The sequence below is a fragment of the Hypomesus nipponensis genome, chromosome 14 (genome assembly GCF_054491055.1).
Source record: "Hypomesus nipponensis isolate SF chromosome 14, ASM5449105v1, whole genome shotgun sequence".
In the NCBI taxonomy this organism is placed as follows: Eukaryota; Metazoa; Chordata; class Actinopteri; order Osmeriformes; family Osmeridae; genus Hypomesus; species Hypomesus nipponensis.
In genome coordinates, this window is record NC_140374.1 from 6242501 (window position 1) to 6261323 (window position 18823).

General features: G+C 43.0%; 1 protein-coding gene across 1 annotated transcript; it reads right to left on the reverse strand.

The window, feature by feature from the left end:
- Positions 1-4490: 4490 nt before the first annotated feature.
- On the reverse strand, positions 4491-18783 carry c25h12orf75 (chromosome 25 C12orf75 homolog). Its single transcript, XM_084671366.1, has 7 exons — positions 18663-18783; positions 17114-17167; positions 14725-14749; positions 13413-13448; positions 12904-12983; positions 6347-6386; positions 4491-6156 (listed from the first exon to the last, which is right to left on the reverse strand). The coding sequence occupies exons 2-6, from the start codon at positions 17154-17156 to the stop codon at positions 6382-6384; spliced, it is 189 nt and encodes a 62-aa protein (XP_084527492.1). The 5' UTR covers positions 17157-17167; positions 18663-18783; the 3' UTR covers positions 4491-6156; positions 6347-6381.
- Positions 18784-18823: the final 40 nt, after the last annotated feature.

Sequence of the window (18823 nt, forward strand, 5' to 3'; positions counted from 1 at the left end):
CAGAGGGAGCAATAGAGAGAAGAAGAGAGAACGAGAGAGAGAGTGAGCATGGGGAGAGAGTGAGAGAGTGAGAGAGAGAGAGAGAGAGAGAGAGAGAGAGAGAGAACGAGAGAGAGAGAGAGAGAGAGAGAGAGAGAGAGAGAGAGAGAGAGAGAGAGAGAGAGAGAGAGAGAGAGGAAGAGTATGTCAGAGCTACAGATTCAGCAGGGCCTCCCCTGGTCTGCAAATCCCAGGGTTGCAGGTCTGATGTCCCTCCTGTCCTGCACGTCACTTTGGACACGAACGTGTCTGCCAAATGAGCGCATTGTTAACATGATCGCCCTGATCTCTCGCACCCCCCCCCCCCCCAACACACTTCAAACAGACCCAGCGAGGCTGGAAGTGAGGAGTCACATGAGGCCTTGACACCAGGGTCTCACATGCTGTGAGAACACAGGGCCTAGACGTCCTGCACACCCTGCCTTTACTGGTCCTCTGCTCCGTCCGTCAGCACCACGGGGACGTTACATAAGAGCTGCGCTGGTTTCGCATGGGTTCTGCTAACATCATGGGTCTCGTTCTTTTGGCCCCATCCTCCCAGGATACAGAGCAGGAACGTTCTGTCGTCTGGTGGCGATATGGGGCCGTGCATTCTGCACCACACCGTCGAAGCAATCTTCACACCTTCACACGAGGTCACTGAACCTGTGTAACTAGGGAAGGAGAAGCATTGTTATAAAACGATCACAAACCGAACACCGAATCCTCCTTCAGGACTGGGTTTCACAGCACGCGGATGGAGTCCGACCACATTCATCAGGACGTTTCGCTGGGTACCCAAACATCAACCCGTTTTTAGCTCTCTGACTCATTATTTTGGAAAGCATAAAACGCTGTCCCTGATTGTGTCTGACACCAGTCAGAAAGTCATTGGGCCGGGCTCTCCAGGCATAGGGCCTCTAAGTGGCTTTGATTGCAGTGGAAAAGCTTGAGGGCTGCACTCCCAACCAAACAGTGATTAGCACCCTGTTAGAGTCATTGGGCTGCGTTTGTTTCTCTTCGGCAGCCAAGACGAGAGGGCTGTGCTGGAGCAGCGCTGGCCTGGGTCACCAGGCAGATCGGAAAGACTCCGGAGGTCTCTGGGGGCCGGAGAAGACCAGGCATCTCAGTCTCCATGGATGACACGGTCAAAATGTTGCGATTAAACCATGCAGTGTTGTGGATGGTGACAGGAGCGCCTGTGATCGGTGGGGTGACACTCTTTGGTTGTGCTGCAGCGACATCTGCTGGCAAGAAACTGAAAATGCAGGCGATGCGCAACTCGCGGAGACGCAATGTGTCTCAGACTCTTCAAGGTTGTACGGCTGGGGTGATAGGCTGAAGCCTATCTATCTCATTGTGTGGCGATGTACAACGGATGTGTTCGATGTCGTTGAGATGTCCAGGCCACAGTCTCTTTGTCCCTTCTCGTCCTTCCCCAACACAGCCAGCCTCGTCGTGTGCAGAGAGCAGAAGGGAAGAAAGGCCAGTGTTGATAGGAGATCTCAGCGGGATGCAGAGCAGCTGGGATGCTGGGGGGAACAGATGCACCGATGATGTGATTAAGGACGTGTACTCCATCACGTAGGCTTCACACACACACACACTCACGTGCACATTTGTGCACCGGCACACAGACACACACACGCACACACACGGATCCTTATCACTGACCCCCACAAACACCACCAGCAGAACAGCAAGAGCCATCTATGAGATACAGAATCTCGCTGTTTTACGTAATGCAACACACACACACACTCACATGCACATGTCCGCATGGACACACACACACGCAAATCCCTATCACTGACCACCACCAACACCGACAATCAGAACACAGCCATCTTTGAGGTACAGTAACTCTGTTTTGCTTTACACACACATACACATATATAAACAAACACACACATGCACACACACCTACACGTATACACATAGACACACACATACATCAAAAACCCACATGACACAATCCTTGATCAGGCTCTTTCCAAGAGCTGAACCAGGCCCTTTCATTAATTCCAAGAGGCCAAACAAACACTTTATCCTTCATGAAGACAATAAAGTACAGTACAGTATTCGAAAATAATGTAACGTGATATTTTAAAACATTTGCCAGAGGAAAATATTTGTCCTATCAGTAAAGTCAAGCCAGGACTTTCCATTCATATTGAATGGTAGATCATGGGGCAAAACCTTTCCATTGTATTTATTTTGATACACAGTAAATCATTTTACTGTGTGTGTGTGTGTGTGTATGTGTGTGTATGTGTGTTAGTGCATTTCCTCATCCTTTGACTTAAGGCATAGAGATCAATCATTCTATCTCATTAGAAGGTGTTCATACTTTCATTGTTGTCGTTATTCTTTCCTCGTTTCAGCAGGATCATCTCTGCTCATCATCATCCTCCTCAGACCCAGGAAGTACTGGACGTCCCCTGTGTTGGATACTGGGTTTGAGCCGGTGCCTTTGCCACCATACTGCAATTTGTATTTATTTATTTTGTTCAATTGAGAGGACATACAGGGCTTTCTACAGATTCTACAAATTTGAACAACCTCCAGAATAGCAATATCATTCCAGTTTGTCAATAAAGTAACATATGCGTAACAGTAAGAAATAATACAATTGTGTGATTACTTTTATCTGACTTAAAATATGATCATTACAACCACTCTCTCATGTTATGTCAAATGTGAACATTAAAACATTTTTTAAATCTCAGGAGGATAACAACAAATGAGGGGAACAACAGAGTGAAGAATATTTTTTTTTTTTTTTTTTAGTTCTGTCCTCTCCTCCTTCACCTCTTCTTTCCCATCCTCAATTATTCACACAATCAAACTACCATTGATTGGTGTGTGTTGTGTCAATGGATTGTGGGACGTGGTTCCACATGGACCAAGGTAACTCACTACTGTTTCTCACTCTCCCACAGTTTAAGACTACACAGAACACCACAGGCCAGCTTTCTATTGATTACAGTAAGATGACCAGATACCACAATCAAAACCCCCACTATACACAGACAACATAAAACAGAGAACAAGCTGTTCAGGACAGTTAATGTTCTTACCAGTCACCTTGTAATTATTTCATTGATTGCACGCGTGTGTATTTTACAGTCTCGATGGGGACTGCTATTTGTATAAATACCCTGGTTATCAATGGCACACGTGATGTGAAGTTGTGTGAATGGTAATAGTACAAAGTGTATATGGTGATGGAAGAGACCATCAACTGAAAACTTGAATCAAATCCCCCTCTGGTTCCATTCCTCATGTTGTGCTGCTACTGTATGTAAAGATAGCACAAGCATAAGTTTGTTGCTCTGACATCGAACAACACATCGTTCTCAATGTGCAATGTTCTCACGTCGACAGCCCATAATAGCCTAACCACGAGCAGCACTTTGAACGCAGGCTAACAATGCTGACATTCATCACAGTCTCATAGTCAGAATGCATTATAGGGGCAGCAGGGTCGGAGCAGAGAGGAACAGAGAGAACACAGGCTCGGAGACAGAGACAGCGAGAGAGAGAGAGAGAGAGAGAGAGAGAGAGAGAGAGAGAGAGAGAGAGAGAGAGAGAGAGAGAGAGAGAGAGAGAGAGAGAGAGAGAGAGAGAGAGAGAGAGAGAGAGAGAGAGAGAGAGAGAGAGAGAGAGAGAGAGAGAGAGAGAGAGATATAGAGAGAGAGAGAGAGAGAGAGAGAGAGAGAGAGAGAGAGAGAGAGAGAGAGAGAGAGAGAGAGAGAGAGAGAGAGAGAGAGAGAGAGAGGAGAGATAGAAAGAGAGGTAGACATAGGCAGGAGAGAGCGACAGAGAGGCCAGAGAGCTGACACAATGAAACCAGAGAAGGCAGGGCTTGCACAGAACAGACATCAACCAGAGACAGCATGAGCTGTACCAACGGAGGGTTGTGCTGGAGACCATCTGAGGGGCGTTCACCAATCACGTTCATAAGGCTAATTCTCCTTGACATACATCAGCGCAGCGCATTCATATTCCAATCCTTACTCCATGTTGTTTAACAATCCATGAGTTATTCCACATCCCATACACTATGACTATTCATGTTTCCACGTTTCTCATTCACATCTTACACACACTTCACAGTGTGTTGCCGCAAGCAGTATGTATTGTGTTATTGAATGTACTTCATCCATACATAAAGTCAGACCAGGTTCAAGTTGGTAGAAAGCTTCCCAGCAGCTTCCAGGAGGAAGGAACAGCACTTGAATCTCAAGTGTGTCAGCCTGGCCTACTTCCATCGTCCTCCAAGCTCCCTCTCTCCTGCCGCACGTTCACTTAAGGAAAAAGCTGACAGGAGGCGTGACGAATGACCTTGGACCCACCCCCCCCCCCCACCCCCCACCCTGGGCCCCCCTAGCCCTCCCACTAGACCTATGATTGGCTTTGAGTCATGAGTATAAAAACCACACCAACAACTGATTGTGTTTTGTAGTTTTACTAGAAGGAATAATACTGAATGAATGGATTACAAACTGAATATATAAGAGTGATCCAGGCAGCAGGCTCTGGGAGTGTGTGTGGGTGTGTGTGTGTGTGGGGGGGGGGGGGGGGTGCTGGGGTGTCAGCTGGGCTTCCTGCAGGCTGACAGATCCCCCTCGAGGTGCCTGAATAGCAGAACCAGGAGGAGGAGAGGAGGAGATGGGGGGGGGGGTGACTGACAGTATTCACAGCAGCATCTTTTCTAGCCTTAGCTGTGATTCGCCAGATGTGTCGTTCCCATGATTGGCTGATGATCCTCAGGTGTGTCGACGTGGTAGCAGAGGGGAGTTGTGGTGTGGTCGTCTCCTCCTGAACTATTGGGGGGCAACACTTGACATTACGGTGACATTATTGAACATGTAACTACGTAGAAAAACCTATTGTGACGACATTGTAGGGACATGGAACTGCTACATTACACTTCAACGTGGTTTAGCGTCAGTTATCACACAAGTGAAACATAGTAATGGGAAGTCTGTGCTTTCCACGGGTAATTGGTAATCTTTCATCCTGACCAGAACAACACCCAAAACACTCCCCAGCTCTTTTTGCAAAAAGGCCCATTATGAGTCATTACAGATGAACACCATTTAAAACTGAACAGGATGACACACATTTGAGCATTAGCTAATGAGAGAGGCTGTGAGATAAAAATCTGGTACAAGTTCTGCAATACAATTTCAGACATGCATAGACCCCAGACCGTCAGATCTCACTGGTCCATGAAGAGCATAGGGATGAGTATATCTCAGTGGTGGAGAATCGGGAGGGGTATAGCTCAGTGGAAGAGCATTTGAATGCCGATCAAGAGGTTGCAGGTTTGAAATCCCGCCTTTCCTGCGCGTCGCTTTGAAAGAGCGTCAGATAAGCGGACACATTACAATCTCAGATCCCATCTGGACTCTTCCGCCACACGCACGTTTGGTCATGTGGTTCGGGGTTGGGGTTACAGCTGAGATACACAATACTGTCCTATGAGAGAGGGATGCTAGTTCATGTTAGGTATAACTGCAACGTGATTGTGGGCACGGATCGTCTACCTTTTTTTAAAACCAGACATCAGTGCTTCATTTAACAGTGAAGAAACACACAGTCAATAATATCTGAATATCTCTTCAATAACTGTGTTTGTCTGAGGGGTCTCTGCACTCATGCTCCCTTGTGTGACTTTCCTAGGCTTTTACTCCCCCTCCGCCCCTCCCCCTCTTCTCTCCTCATTTGCTCTCTCCCTCGCTCTACATTCAACATCGAAACCAGACAACTCATGAATCCTTAAAATCCAGCTTGAAAGTAGATGCTTTGATTATTATTGCAGAGGCTGCAGAGTCCCAGTGGGGTTCCAGTCGTGCATCCACCTCCCCCAGCTCATCCTCAGTCAGAGTCCCACAGACGAGTGGTGCCCTACAGAGAGCTGGTGCTCCCAGACAAAGGCCTCCATTGCGGGTCCCTGTGCCAGTCGGAGACAGGTTCAACAAGCCCCCAGCAGGCAGATGCCTCATTCCCCTTCATGGCCCGGCAGATGGACACAGCCTCATTCCAGACGGTGGTGACTGGTGAGTCAGTGTGGGAGCAAGCGTTGCCCTGTCTCTGGGAAGGTCTGTTGGTGGGTGAATATGTACAATCCTGGTGAAAAGGACAAAGGAGGAAGGTCAGTGCCGTGAGGCAAGGTCATGCGATCTCTTCTCTCTGTAGCCTATTCAGAGGCTCGCAAGCACAAATAATTCTGGTAGAGAACAAATTCAGTACACAATTCTGTCTTATTGTACTTTGGACAGAAACATAGTAACTCTGTAAGTAAGGTCATGTACAGTACCTGTGTTGTTTGTGATTATGTTTCTTCAGTCACGTCTAGTCTGAAGAACAGAGACAGGGAAAACAGCAAAGCTCTGCTTGAGTGTTCAACACTACAATAGTCAACATGAAAAATAGTTGAGTAGATGAAGACTTGGAGCATTACTGGCTTGATACTGAACACACACTTCCCTCTTTCTCACTTTCTCTCATTCGCATGGGTACACACAAATACTAGACACAAACACACAAACAGAAGTGCAAGCAAACACACGCACACAAGTGCAAACACAGACACACATACACACACATGCACACACACCTGCAAGCACACACACAAATGAAAGCACACAAACACCGGCACACGCACACACAAATGAAAGCAGACACACACACCAACAGATCCACAGGTGACCCCACCTCCCCATGCCTGCTCTGGGATATTCCACATGTGCAGCATCGAACTGTTGGTCCTGAATAGGGATGGGGATCGAAACCCGTTCTGCAAGGACCGGTTCCAAATTTCTCAAAACCAAAGATCAATAAGGTCCGAGCTTATCGATACCGCTATTGAGACTAGGTAGGCTAATATAATGTAACTTATGTCTCGAGAGATAAGTCATGTCATTTAAATCAAATCACTGCAGTGGCCACTGTGACCATGGTGCACAAACGTACATCGATTGTCTAATATAATTAGCCTACTAAATTGAATTGAATGGCCTGCCAACCGCCTTTAAACTAAAATAAGAATTTAATTGGCTCAGGCCATACTTTGCTTCGTTTCTCATTTTATTGCTAGCTAAGATGGCTGAGCGTATGCGGTCAAAGGCTTGGCTACATTTTAATAAAGCCAAAGATAAGGGCGAAGCGACGTAATATACGTTCCAAGATAATTTCTTGTAAGGGGGGAACACTCGGCCTACTCCTCAACGTTGTTCGTGAATTAAAAGTAAAATGCATTCGATTGTCTTCCTCCTCCACCCAAGGTATGCATTGGTGAGCGCAGTCAGCGGCGCACCGAACTTCGTAGCAACATCATCGTTGACAGTAATAAGCCTCAACAATAAGAGCCACGGCTTTACAGTACAACTATTTCACACAGATATGCACCTGAAATTTGATGCGTGTGGATTTTTTTTACGAGCACTGTCAGTAGGCCTGTGATAAAGACTAACCTCTCCCGCCCCGCTGCTGATCATTCAAAACATAGTCACCGGGAGCATGGCTCTGTGGGGTGCTTAAACTTCATGTTAAACAATAAACATGGACAGAATAAAATAGTGATGAGATAAGGAAGGTTTGGCAGCTATATCATTTAGCTATATCAGGGGCCTTTTGTTGAAACGTGTTACATTTTTCATTAGGCTAAGTCTTGAACAATGACGGCTTGTCAATGTCACTTTTTGTCAACCAACCAATCCCAGTCATTTATACTAGAAGTCATCCAGGTTGTGGATAGTACATCTGTAGTGGACAATTGTAGATTTAGCAAGAGCCAGGATCCATTGTGAAAATGTGCCCTTTTATCCAACCTCCTCTTGAGAGCAACACATTCCCCTTGTTCTTTTAGACATCTGTTTTACTTAACTCTGTTCTCTCTTAATTCTGATTATCTGTTTTACTTTTACTTAAGTTATTGTTATAGTAAATGTTGTTCAGTAATCTTGTTTACATAAAGTGTGGCGTGGATTGTGTGGGTGCTGCTAGATGTTCAACATTTGCCAAATTCATTCATTTAGATGGTGGTTAGCTCAAGCTCACCCCAGAAAAGTATCAATAGTGGTATCGAATCGATAAAGACTCGGATCGTTAAGCAGTCTCGAAAATGCTATCGATATCGATACAAATTAACGATCCCCATCCCTAGTCCTGAACGTAATCGTATTAAGCCCTGGACCAGCTCTACATCATCCTATCAGACAATAAAAAGATGAGTAGGAGTTCAGTACCACACACACACACGCACACACACACACACCTACTTAAAGAACCAAGAGAATAACATTTTTTTTCTGGGGTTGACTGCAGAAGGACACAGACTGTACAAAAACATAAGTTTAAGTCATTCAAGTTGGAAGAATGACTCACGGACGGTACAAACTTGAAATCTAACCTCTTCTGAATACAGTAGTTGATGAATAGTTAAGGTTTTAGTGAATATCAATTGTTTGGTAAAAACCCTTTTTTGGAGGCTGATTTGGTCCACTGTTCTGAGGTGGAATGAAGGTCTTTACATACATACATACATACATACATACATACATACATACATACATACATACATACATACATACATACATACATACATACATACATACATACATACATACATACATACATACATACATACATACATACATACATACATACATACATACATACATACATACATACATACATACATACATACATACATACATACATACATACATACATACATACATACATACATACATACATACATACATACATACATACATACATACATACATACATACATACATACATACATACATACATACATACATACATACATACATACATACATACATACATACATACATACATACATACATACATACATACATACATACATACATACATACATACATACATACATACATACATACATACATACATACATACATACATACATACATACATACATACATACATACATACATACATACATACATACATACATACATACATACATACATACATACATACATACATACATACAGAAGCCGAGAGAAAATAGTCCCGTACGTGTGGTTGTTGCTATGCAACGGACAAACACCATTGTGAACTGCTACTGTGAACTACTATTGTGAGTGCGCACTAAAATGGAACGCTCCCCTTTTAAGGTAAATGTAAAAAGGCGTACAGTACTTTATCGCTCAATGATGCCGGCCCCGGAACCAATCAGAATGCTTGATTTCATCCACCCGTATTACAACAATTGATAAACGGCTTGTAAAATGTTTATGTTACACAAAGCTCAAAAAAACATTTTACGCTCAAATAAAGGGGAGGGGGGGGGGGGGGGATACATGTGCCGTGTTTTTGCCATGAAATAGCTTTTCTCAGAAAAACATCGGAGAATGAAATGTCCAGCGGGCGACTCAGAAATTTGTCACAAGCTATGATGTCACAAAGCAATGTGTCATTTCTAATGTGTCATAGGCCTGTGTGTTGGTCATAATGAGTAAAATAACTGTAAAAGTCTATGTCAACACAACACTGCAGTCACTTTCTTTTCCAATAGAACAGAGAACATGAGCGGACTTCCAGAAAAGAAGCAGATGGATAAGAAAAAGAAAGAACGGACACTGGTGGTAAAAAGCGGGCCACAGATACCAACTGAACAAAGATGGGTCCGGGAGATGCAGAAAGCACAGAAGGATGCAGAAACGAGGCGTAAAATTAAAAGGTGGGTAGATCTAAAAAAGATATTACAGAAGCCGCCTGAAAAGAAGCAGGCAGAGCTAAGGGAAGCAGAGAAAAGGCTGGCAGAAGACAGGCTGGACATGCAGAGGCAGGAGAGGTGGAGAGAGTGGATGCAGAAGGAGCGAGAGCTGTGGGAAGCAGAGCAGAGACGAAAAGAGCAGGACTCAGGCTCAACTCCTCCAAGAAGAAACTTGAAGGTCTGCAGGAGACCAAGACACCTCACACACCGGTGGTTAAGTCTCTTACCATCCTGGAGGAGTTGAAGATGTTGGATGAACTGCTTGAGGAGGTAAGACTATAGCCATGTAATTTGTTTTTTTTTACTTCAGAATAGTGTCCTTTGTGTTTGGTATTCCAGTGCTAACAATTTTCTTGTCTCCAACACAGACAGCGGATATCAAAGTTCCATCAATGTCCCCTGTCCATCAGCCAGTCTCCCCAACCCCCACACCCCTCCCACTGGGTAAAGATGGAGCATACTTGGGCCTCACCACCACCAATCCCCTGGAAGTCCAGGCCAGGCACCCCCACGGTCAAGGATCCCACCTGCACACCTCTTCTTGAGGACACTCAAATCTACACCCACCCCTTGGCCAACCAGGACGAAGAATTAGAGAGTGAACTGGCGAGGATGCATGTACTGGAGGCATCTGTTGAGGAGAATTCCAACAGTGACACATGGAAAATTGAGAATGTGATAAAGGCCGAGGAGGGGAAAGCAGCAAAGAAAGAGAGGGAGTTCATGGAAAAGCAGAAGAAAGCAGAAAAGCTGGCGCAGGAGAAGATGGAGAAGAAACAGAGGAAGCAGCTGGAGCAAGCAGAAAAAAGAAACATGGAGATTCAAAAAAAGCTAGAGAATGAGAGACGCAAAATGAAAGATCTAGAAAGGAAAGAGATGCAAAGGTCAGCAGAAGAGCAGAGGAAGGACATTGAGAAAAAAAAGGAAGAGAAAAAGGCGGAAAAAGGAAAACTGGAAATTAGGTCTTTGCCAAAATGTGGCTTCTTTGAGAAGATCAAGAGGGCCTTTCATTTCCACTGATAAGAGAGACTTTCCATCTACAGTAACACCAACCGTGACAAACATCAGGGACTGCCCTCTTTTCTGTCATCACCATGTAAGCAAGGGTTTTTGTGCTGCTGACCCTTCCAAATAAGAAAGTTAAACGTCTACACCTTTGCTCAGTCATTTGGATCACTGGCACACTTACCAACTTTCAACAAGCAACTTTCAAAACAACCAGATCTTGAAACTGTTGAGGAACCTCTTATGATGCTTTGAGGAACCTTCAAGAAAAGGTTCTTAGAAGAACCCCTTCATAAGGTTACCTGAAGAACCTTTTGAAGCTCTGTGAAGAATCTTTATAGAAGTTGTGTAGTAGTAGTAGTAGTAGTAGTGGTAGTAGTAGTAGTAGTAGTAATAGTAATAGTGGTAGTAGCAGTAGTAGTAGTAGTAATAGTAGTAGTAGGAACAATAAAAACAATACTAATGGTGAAACAGATGTTTTGAAGCATGTTTTTACTTACATATAAGATTTTTGAAAAGTATACAACAATAATGATTCTGGGTTGATGCTTTCTAATTTGCAAAAATAAATACATAGAAATCTCAATGAATACAACATTATACATTTAGAGCAAGAGGTTTGCCATTTTTATTACACTTATTGATACTTAATTTGACTTGTTACCAACCAGATATAAATCCAGAATTAGTAGATGCCCCACTTTACCTGAAAAATGCTGTCCCACATTACCTGACATGTGGGACAGTCACATAAAATGTTTTTTTTTCTTCTAACAAAGCATTATTTTACACATTTTTGTGTGTGTTTCAATCAGTGGTTAACCCCCTTCAATATGCTGCAATAGTACTCATTGTAACTTCATTTAAATTATTTTGCCAGCCTTATCATTGAGAAATATAATGTCATATGCCGCTGAACGTTCTATGCGTTTTTCTGTATAGCCCTCTTGTCAAGCCAGATCACGCCTACTCTGATGATGTCAGACAAATAAAAACCACTGCATAGTGACTAGAAGTGTTGTATTTACGAGTCAAGATCAGCTCTGGTGATTGGATGTCGGTTTTGCACATATAAAATCATCAAAATGCATAACTGTCCCACTTTACCTGATGTCCCGCATTACCTGAACTCACCCTAAGTCTTGAACAATGACGGCTTGTCAATGTCACTTTTTGTCAACCAACCAATCCCAGTCATTTATACTAGTTAGTCATCCAGGTTGTGGATAGTACATCTGTAGTGGACAATTGTAGATTTAGCCAGAGCCAGGATCCATTGTGAATACGTGCTCCTTCATCCAGCCTCCTCCTGAGAGCAACACATTCCCCTTGTTCTATTTGAAATCTGTTTTACTTAACTCTGTTCTCTCTTAATTCTGATTATCTGTTTTACTTTTACTTAAGTTATTGTTATAGTAAATGTTGTTCAGTAATCTTGTTTACATAAAGTGTGGCGTGGATTGTGTGGGGCTGCTAGATGTTCAACATTTGCCAAATTCATTCATTAGATGGTGGTTAGCTCAAGCTCACCCCAGAAAAGTATCGATAGTTGTATCGATAAAGATTCGGATCGTTAAGCAGTCTCGAAAATGATATCGATATCGATACAAATTAACGATCCCCATCCCTTGTCCTGAACGTAATCGTATTAAGCCCTGGACCAGCTCTACATCATCCTAACAGACAATAAAAAGATGAGTAGGAGTTCAGTACCACACACACACACACACACACACACCTACTTAAAGAACCAAGAGAATAACAGTTTTTTTTCAGGGGTTGACTGCAGAAGGACACAGACTGTACATAAACAAAAGTTTAAGTCATTCAAGTTGGAAGAATGACTCAAGGACGATACAAACCTGAAATCTAACCTCTTCTGAATACAGTAGTTGATGAATAGTTAAGGTTTTAGTCAATATAAATTGTTTGGTAAAAACTTTTTCTGGAGGCTGATTTGGTCCACTGTTCTGAGGTGGAATGGAGGTCTTACACTTACATACATACATACATACATACACGCACACACACACACACACACACACACACACACACACACACATACGTTGTGGTTTGCTATTTACGCGCATGTGATTATTTACCTTTGCGTGTGGACTTTGACTGGCTGGATGCTACGGCAGTCATGTCAGTTGGCAGGCCCACATACACCCCTCCATAGTTCCTGAGAGGAAATACAAAGGTCAATGTTGGGCCCAGACACAAGAACTGCCTCTCAAAAGTCTCTCCTTTAATTGATGATTCTTACAAATATTAAAGTCAGTGCCGATGTAATCTTATAGCATGAAGAGGGGGGGGGGGCTCAGCTATACCCGTCTCAAATATGTTTTTTTTTACATTTCATGTCACTGAACACTGAACTAAACATTTCTGAAAGGTGAGACCCCAGTAAATACTGATTGCTATCCTGGAATTTGCTTCCTTCATTAAAGCTCTGATTTCTCACTGTTCAAACACCTGTACGGTTCAGCTTTTTTTTAAAGGTGTGAGACAAGAGGAATAATAATGAAAAGCTATGTTTACTGTGAAGGAAACCGGCAATACTACCTTCCTCTAAAACTCCCAGTTGAAAATAAAACAATGAATCTCTTACCGTCTTTTCTCCTCATCTGGAGAGGGCTCCTCTGTCCTGGTGGAGAGGAAAACCTCACGTTAGATCCAACCGCAGAGAAAAAACGATACATGATATCTGGTACTGTACCTCAGACATACTGAGACAGGGAGTTGAATTCGAATTCGGAACTAAACATGGCTTACTCAAGTCGATGAAGCATGTTTGATGATAACTAGAATTGTGACGGATCCGATTGCTAAACAGGAAACCCTGAGGTTTTTGTCTGGATGTTGAGGATGATCGACCATGAACCTTGTTTTCTAAACACAGGTAGAACACTCTGGCCAGCAATCAGGCTGACTGTATTGTCTACCTTACTCTTACTTTTACTCTCTGTAAACATGCTGGATGCATGGAGAGAGAGGTAATGCTTAATGTCAACAACAGAACCAGTCAGATGAAGTTAAGCTTTACATGAGACAGCTAGTCTGTCTGCATGTATGTGAGTGTACGTGTGAGGTTGGAGGGGGAGAGGTTTGTGCATTTGTGTGTGTGTGTGTGTGTGTGTCTACTGTATGTGAGTGGGAAAATGTCCTGGGTGTGTCTGTATGTTTGTGTGAGTGTCTGTGAGTGTGTGTGTGTGTGTTGGTGTTAGTGTCTGTGAGTGTGTGTGTGTGTGTTGGTGTTAGTGTCTGTGAGTGTGTGTGTGTGTGTGTGTTGGTGTTAGTGTCTGTGAGTGTGTGTGTGTGTTGGTGTTAGTGTCTGTGAGTGTGTGTGTGTGTTGGTGTTAGTGTCTGTGAGTGTGTGTGTGTACTGTGTATGAGTGGGAGGATGTCCTGGGTGTGTCTGTATGTGTGCGTGAGTGTGTGTGTGAATGTGTGTGGGGGTGCAATAGCTTCTTAGATGTTTATCAGAGACAGCACAGCACAGCACAAACCTCATTCCAACATACACACACGCTCACTGACTTAAACACTTACACACTCATACACACACACACATAGATATACAGAGACACATGTCACATTCACAAACGCTTTTGCTTGAATGGTGGTCATGCAAACAAAGTCAGAGACACATGTACACAAAAACAGATCAGTTCAGCTCATTGTGGTTTTTCAGAAATTGTTGATACTTCTGCCTTTGACAGAAATATAAAAAAAAAACATGGCAAGACAGTCTTGAGTGTATGTAGTGAATTACTTGTCTGTCTATTCTCAAATGCATAAATGTTTGAATACGGATTATTTGAAGGCCTGAAGAAAGGATCATACTTTGTTTTTTGTTGTTGTTTTTTTTTAATGCTAAATCTTCCCACCTAGAAAAGCAGCAACACAATGTGCATACTTACACATCTTTGGAGACGTCTGCTGGACCTGTAAGCACAGGGAAGCAAAGCACATACACAGTCAATGCATGAATGAAGGGGTATTTTTCCCTTGCTGTTTGAGTTACTTCACCATTAGCATTGCTCATCCATTCCCTTGAGTTTGTAATCAGAGGGGACGGTTTAAATATGATTTCCGGAATGTACCAAAGGTTACAAATGTATGGTAAAAACATCAAACAATCTGCAACACAACAGCCGATAAAAGCCAAGGAATTAAGATGAAAGTGAAAGTGTCTGGGACTAAACCCAAAACACAGAAAAACATGATTGTTCAATATTTTCTTGTGTCAAATTCAGAGTAAAAAAGAAACACAGAATGGTCCAGGTTGAAGGATTTAAATCCCTCTTAACTCTTTTCTCTTCTCATGCGGGTAATAGAAATCAATGAGGCTTTATTAATTTGCTTTCATGCATGTCTCCACAGTAAATGTTACTTTAATTATACGAAGGCAAAACGAGGAAAATAATATACTGGACAGACACTAACACACACACTTTCACAAATGTTTTTGCACCCAGACACAAAAACACACACACTCATAAAACACACACAGAAATACAGATGCACACACGGATACACAACCACATACAAACACACACACACGTGTTGCACATAGATGCGTACACACACTCACAGGCACGCACACTCTTGGCTGAGCTGGCAATTATTTGCCAGAGGAGCAGAGAGTTACTCCAGAGTTACTCCAGAGAGTTACTCCAGAGTTACTCCAGAGAGTTACTCCAGAGTTACTCCAGAGAGTTACTAAGGATAAGGTTGCCATCATCAGCCGTTAAATGAACAACTGTCTCCTTTGCGCCGCAGGCAGCCTAATGTCTGGATTTGTGATACTGCCCTCGATTCCTCAGAAAAATACAGAAAGAAAACTTTAGAGTCTGACCTCCACTTCCTCCAACCAGACAGTCCATTCACTTGCCTTTGTAATGGAGGAACAGGTTGAGTGGAACTGAAAAATCGTTTTTTTTAAGAGACAAGCCACCTTGATATTTTTTGTTTTATCCAAAGGTTGCAAGAACAAAATAATAATGATTGAACATAATCATCATAGTTTTTTATTCTTGTGGAGGATATGGTGGGTGTAAAATAAATGTCAGCTAAATCTATAAAGATCTTCACACGCAAACAGAAGTGGTTGACCCAAATCTGTGTGACTAAAGCAGGGCGATGTCCTTCAGCTTGATGTCACTGCCACTAGGTGCACACAGTAGAGAGACAGATGACTTCTAACACTGGCCCTTATTATTCAAAATGACAGGCTTTTCAGTGTCCTTGTCCCTGTGCAGGGGGTGACCTAGAACAGACAGAAACAAAAGGAACGAAAGCTCTCTCCCTCGCACTCTCACTCCTGGACCCACACAACCACTGACCTCACTAAGGACTGTTCCTGACTGTGAACTGGAGTCAAATCAAAGAGAAGACCTCATGGATCCGCTCGTCCCATTAGCTGCCTGCAGTTCTGTTGAACGGTGCCTGTCTGGTGGCAGCTGATTAGACACACGCAAACAGACACATGCACACGCACACAGCCATGTGTGCACAGACACACAAGATCACACAAACCAGATCCCACATCCAGACACACACCCTTGTATGACAGCCATCATTCTGCGGGCGTTCCTTTTCGTTCACCTTCTATATGCAGAGCACAAATACACATTTGTATTTCATCCATTCCAGGCACACGCACATCAAGAATTTCATTGATCTAGTGAAGTAAGCTCCAGTAGAGTATGGTGGGGGAAGAAATAGGACTGAGAGGCATCGGCCGGAAACACATTTAAATATGTGTGTGAGAGCTTGCTGTGTTGGTCCAGAATGAGGCAGCTTCTGACTGAATGAAAGACGGCAATAGAATGAGAATCAAAGACGTTGACGTCCGGTATCAATCACCTGAAGAAAAAGCAAGAGACAGCTGCTGTCTAGATGTCTTTTCTTTCACCTACCAACCCCACTGACACTAAAGCTTAGCTGAACCTAAAACACACACACACACATTCACACACATTATATAGACTCTTCTTTGGAAACCTTACAGCCATTAAGTCATTAAATTCCTCCAGACACTCTGCAGTCTCCCGGCTACCAGAGCTCAAAGTCTACAGTGTGGGTCTGGAGACCCCAAGGCACCTGTCTCTTACATGCTAGACCACCTCAAACACACACTCACCATACAGCTCAACACACCACAGAGCACACATACGTTAGACTAACGCTGTTTGCTATGAAACACCTTCGATCTAGACACACACACGCTCACGCTTCCACAGACACGCTCACGCTTCCACACACGGGCAGGCATTGCCAAGCCAACAGATGTTCTGGAACACTCACCCCCTCCTGACGTGCTGGTGGCAGAGGAATTGCCACAACCCATCGATGCAGCCACTGTCCAGGCACACAGGAACACAGGAAACGTTCAGAGAAAACAGGTGGAAAAACAGTGAAAAGCAGAAACCATGATTACAAATTAAATAGAGAGTGAGAGAGAAAGAAAGAGAGTAAGAGAGAGACAGAAGGTAGCAGGGAGCGTTTCTATCTTTCTTAGTCACACTGGTTTCTCTGTTGGTGGTATACTCTAGATCCCTTTGCAACAGAGAACTGATTGGTGTGGCAGCATGGAGAAAGACTGTTTTATACAGAGGAGAGAGAGAGAGAGATGCTCTGCCCTCACATGATTTGCTCTTTTCCTCCACCCTGACATGGTTGCCCGGGAAACGGGGGAATGGGGAGGAGGGTGGGGTGGATTTCAGCCAATAGCGAGATTCCAATTTTTCATGTGAGAAAACATGAACAATTGTGTTCGAGGGACAGCAATATGTCAGCTAACAGCCTTTCAAGTTCCTGCTCTCACAACAAACATTTCCAGTTGTGACTGAAGTCAGCTTTGTGTTGCTTCTACACTGCATCTTCCTTCCCCTCCCCCTGGCCTTGTGAACCGCTGAAAGTTCTTAGTCTGTATAGTCATATGACTTGAGTTGAGATTGGTAGCTGTAAACTTAAACTAGGTCATGAAATAACATCATTCAATAATGAATAGTGTTCTAAAAGAGCTGAGATTTTTTTGCATTGTAGAGAAGGAAATGCATGTCTCAGTCACTGTGATTATGTAATTATTTTGTAATCCAACCACAAGACTCTAATTCACTAAACATTTTAAGAAAGTAAGTTCATCTAATTTGGTCACAAGTTGTACTTCAGGCGCTTGGTCATGTAGGGTTCATTGAGGTTGCAGTCTTTTGTATACATACTAGATTATCACCTCAATATCACCTCCTACCCAACTCCAATTATAAATAGTTAAACTTCTCCAGTTACAAAATAGTTACAACCAACAACACATTGTAGGCCCTGTGTGGTAGAAGGAATTGATGCTCCTTAAGCACAATTACACACACATGCATACATGCATCTTCATTCATGCATACATGCATCTACATTCATGCAGACACTCAAACATACAGTACATACACACACAGACACACACAGACAAAAACTGAATATGATTAATACTTTTCACTAAACATTATACAGCAGTGGTGTTCTAGATCAGTCTGTCCAGTAAACAGCTTTGTCAGTGACCATTTACAGTCATATCAAAATAATCCTTAAAAGCTTTTTGCATCCATAGACATAGTTTCAGGGAAACATTTCCCACAGAAGTAAACAAGAACGGTAATTACAAATATCCCTGGTGAGAAATTAGTGCAATATACATTAGTGCTGGCTAATTTTGATGGATTTAAAAAAAGCTTTAACAAAAGCCTACCCCTTTCTCTCCATTTATTTAATGACTCATTTCCAAATGTTTTCGTTTTTTCATTGGAAAACGAATGTAACTTAACGGTGATGTTTTTGTATCCTTAAAAACTTTTGAGAATACCTTTTTTAAATGTACCATGATCTTCATATCGTGTTATTGATTCCTCGTCAAAAAAAAAATTACAGGCCGAGAACCCTCATGTTCAAATCCTTCTCTGATCATAGTAAAATCGACATGTTTATCTTGACGTTAAAATCGTATCCAGCAGGGGACGCTGTTGT